This window comes from Cyprinodon variegatus, unplaced genomic scaffold, assembly GCF_000732505.1.
Source record: "Cyprinodon variegatus isolate N-32 unplaced genomic scaffold, C_variegatus-1.0 Scaffold230, whole genome shotgun sequence".
Classification (NCBI taxonomy): Eukaryota; Metazoa; Chordata; class Actinopteri; order Cyprinodontiformes; family Cyprinodontidae; genus Cyprinodon; species Cyprinodon variegatus.
The window spans coordinates 847007-849174 of record NW_015150683.1 but is presented as its reverse complement, the minus strand read 5'-3'; the positions used below and the strand labels follow the sequence as shown (position 1 = coordinate 849174).

Genomic DNA, 2168 nt, shown 5'->3' with positions numbered 1-2168 from the left:
TTTTCATAGTTGTCCTACAGATGAGAATCTGAGAAGTGTGGACCACAATTTTATTATGTAGGCAGTTAAGCTCTAATTCATCACTTAAAATCCCAAGAAAATACAATCTGTGGTTTTCATCTCATACATTGTGACAATGTTTAAGGATTACCTCCTTTTTCTAAGCAGTCTATGCTTGGTTACCACATTCAGGTTGAATGCATACAAGAAAAATGTGTCTAAAATGTCTTAAGTGAGAGACGTACCTGCTGGTGCATCTGTAAGCAGCTGTTAGTCCTTAGAGGAAGCTCTTTTTCTACCAGGGGTTTCTGCAGACGGTCAGGAAAAACAGATTCTTTCAGCAGGACAAGTTTAAGCAAGATGCTCTATATAAAATCAGACACTAGATGGCAGTATCTATTAAACAGCCAAAAGATATAGATAAAAAAAAATGTAACTTGAACACATATAAAGTTGCACAGCATCTAGACAAATCCCTATGGTGATGTAAGAGGGATTATAGATTGTATTTTCCTTTACGTCTTTCATCTGCAGAACTCATGGGATCTAAAAGCAACATATGATAAGAAAAACGGTCCTTATATTTCAAAAGATGTTTGATTCTTTGCTTTGTCAGAGATAGATCTATTACGCAAGAGATGATGATAAAAAGAATGGCAGTGTAAGGGACAAAGCGGGACGAAATTGTCTGTGATTACTTTAAAAACTCGACAACAAAACGAGCAACATGAAAATGATGGGAAGAGAACAGAGTGAGGTGTCTAAAGCACAAAGTAATGTTGGGTTTTTATCCATAAAAAAAGAAAACAAAAAAAAACAACAACCTTCTGTCAGATAAAATGACGGCAGATGTAGGTTTAGAGAATCCAATCATTTCAACAACACTCCTTTAATCATAGCTCCCCTTTAAAGGTAAACAAAACCTCAACATATTGTTGGTTTTTTATGTTGAATTTCAGCTCTCACAGTTGCTGCAAATCCACCCTCATTTCACAACTCCCCCTCAGCCTTTGGAAAGACAAGCGATGCTCCACATTTTACAGTAAGCATGCACAGAAAGCCGTATCTAATTATACACAGATAAAAGCTGTTTAACTGTTTTGTGACCTTCTGGCTCGCCCGTTTCCTGGTGGCCCTTACCATATGAGGGAGCTGGACATTAGCTAAACTGTTAATCAGTGAGTGGCTGAGGTTGGCCAGCTCATGCAGCAGAGATTCATTTTGCTGTTCAATCACCTTGTTTTCCTCCTCTATGGACTTCAAGTTGGTCTCCATTGTGGTGATCTACAGACAGGAAGGGAGGGGGTTCAAAGAGCGTTACAGGTCTCCTCCTGCTAATTCAGAATTAAAGGAAAACGTAAAGGATTTACCTGTGTTCTGAGTTTGATCATATCTGCCTCCACTTGTGAATTCGATTCACTTAAATCTTTGATTTCATCATCCAGCTGCTTGATCTCCTCGTCATGCTCCAGCCCTGTAAATAGTCGGCGGCGTTAACAACTCTGCTAACTCACCAATGTGAAGTTAGGAAGATGAGACAGAGGCATTTCTTGGAAGAAAAACGTTTCAAATTTATTTAACATCCTCAGACGGAGAGATAGGGCTCTGACTGAGGCCTCCTCAGCACATACATTTATACCTACAATTTCCCAACACACACACTCCCCCCAGGGGAACCAACCCACCTGTTAGGTTTATTCAACGATGATTATAAAATTAATGTATGTGTGCTTATGAAACATTTGAGCAAGGGGATGCTTCACTCTGTCTTGTGATTTAGTCAGGAGACCACCCTGCCTTGTGATTCAGCCGTGGAGCGTCCTGTCTTATGACCTGATCAACTGTCCTGTCAGAACAATACTCTGTTTGTAACCATGTGTCATGTTCTGTTAATAAAGCGCTCTGCAGAGGAGGTCCGGTAGAGACAGAGTGTTTGAGTCTTGGGTGCAACTGTCTCTCCTCCTGCAGGAAGCTGTTTGAAAATCCCTTACTGTGTATTACAGCTCTTCTTTTACAAACCTACATTTTTTAACCCAACACCACCCCCTGCATAAAGAACTTTCTCACAGCTAAACATTGAGGCCCCGTCCACACGAAGTCAAAACGAACACGAAACGCTAATATTTTCCAGAACGTTTGTCGTAAAGACGGAGACGTACAAATGCATG

General features: G+C 40.4%; 1 protein-coding gene across 9 annotated transcripts in view; it reads right to left on the bottom strand.

The window, feature by feature from the left end:
• myt1l (myelin transcription factor 1 like) overlaps window positions 1-2168 on the bottom strand; it is a 161732-nt gene that overhangs the window by 3807 nt on the left and 155757 nt on the right. For 8 of the 9 annotated variants that reach the window (XM_015381279.1, XM_015381286.1, XM_015381278.1 and 5 more), the window contains 3 exons: window positions 1371-1474; window positions 1141-1284; window positions 246-308 (listed from right to left, as the gene is read on the bottom strand). In XM_015381279.1, the coding sequence (XP_015236765.1) occupies window positions 246-308; window positions 1141-1284; window positions 1371-1474 (311 nt within the window). The remainder of the gene's footprint in view (window positions 1-245; window positions 309-1140; window positions 1285-1370; window positions 1475-2168) is intronic. The other variant, XM_015381284.1, reaches the window with a different exon arrangement.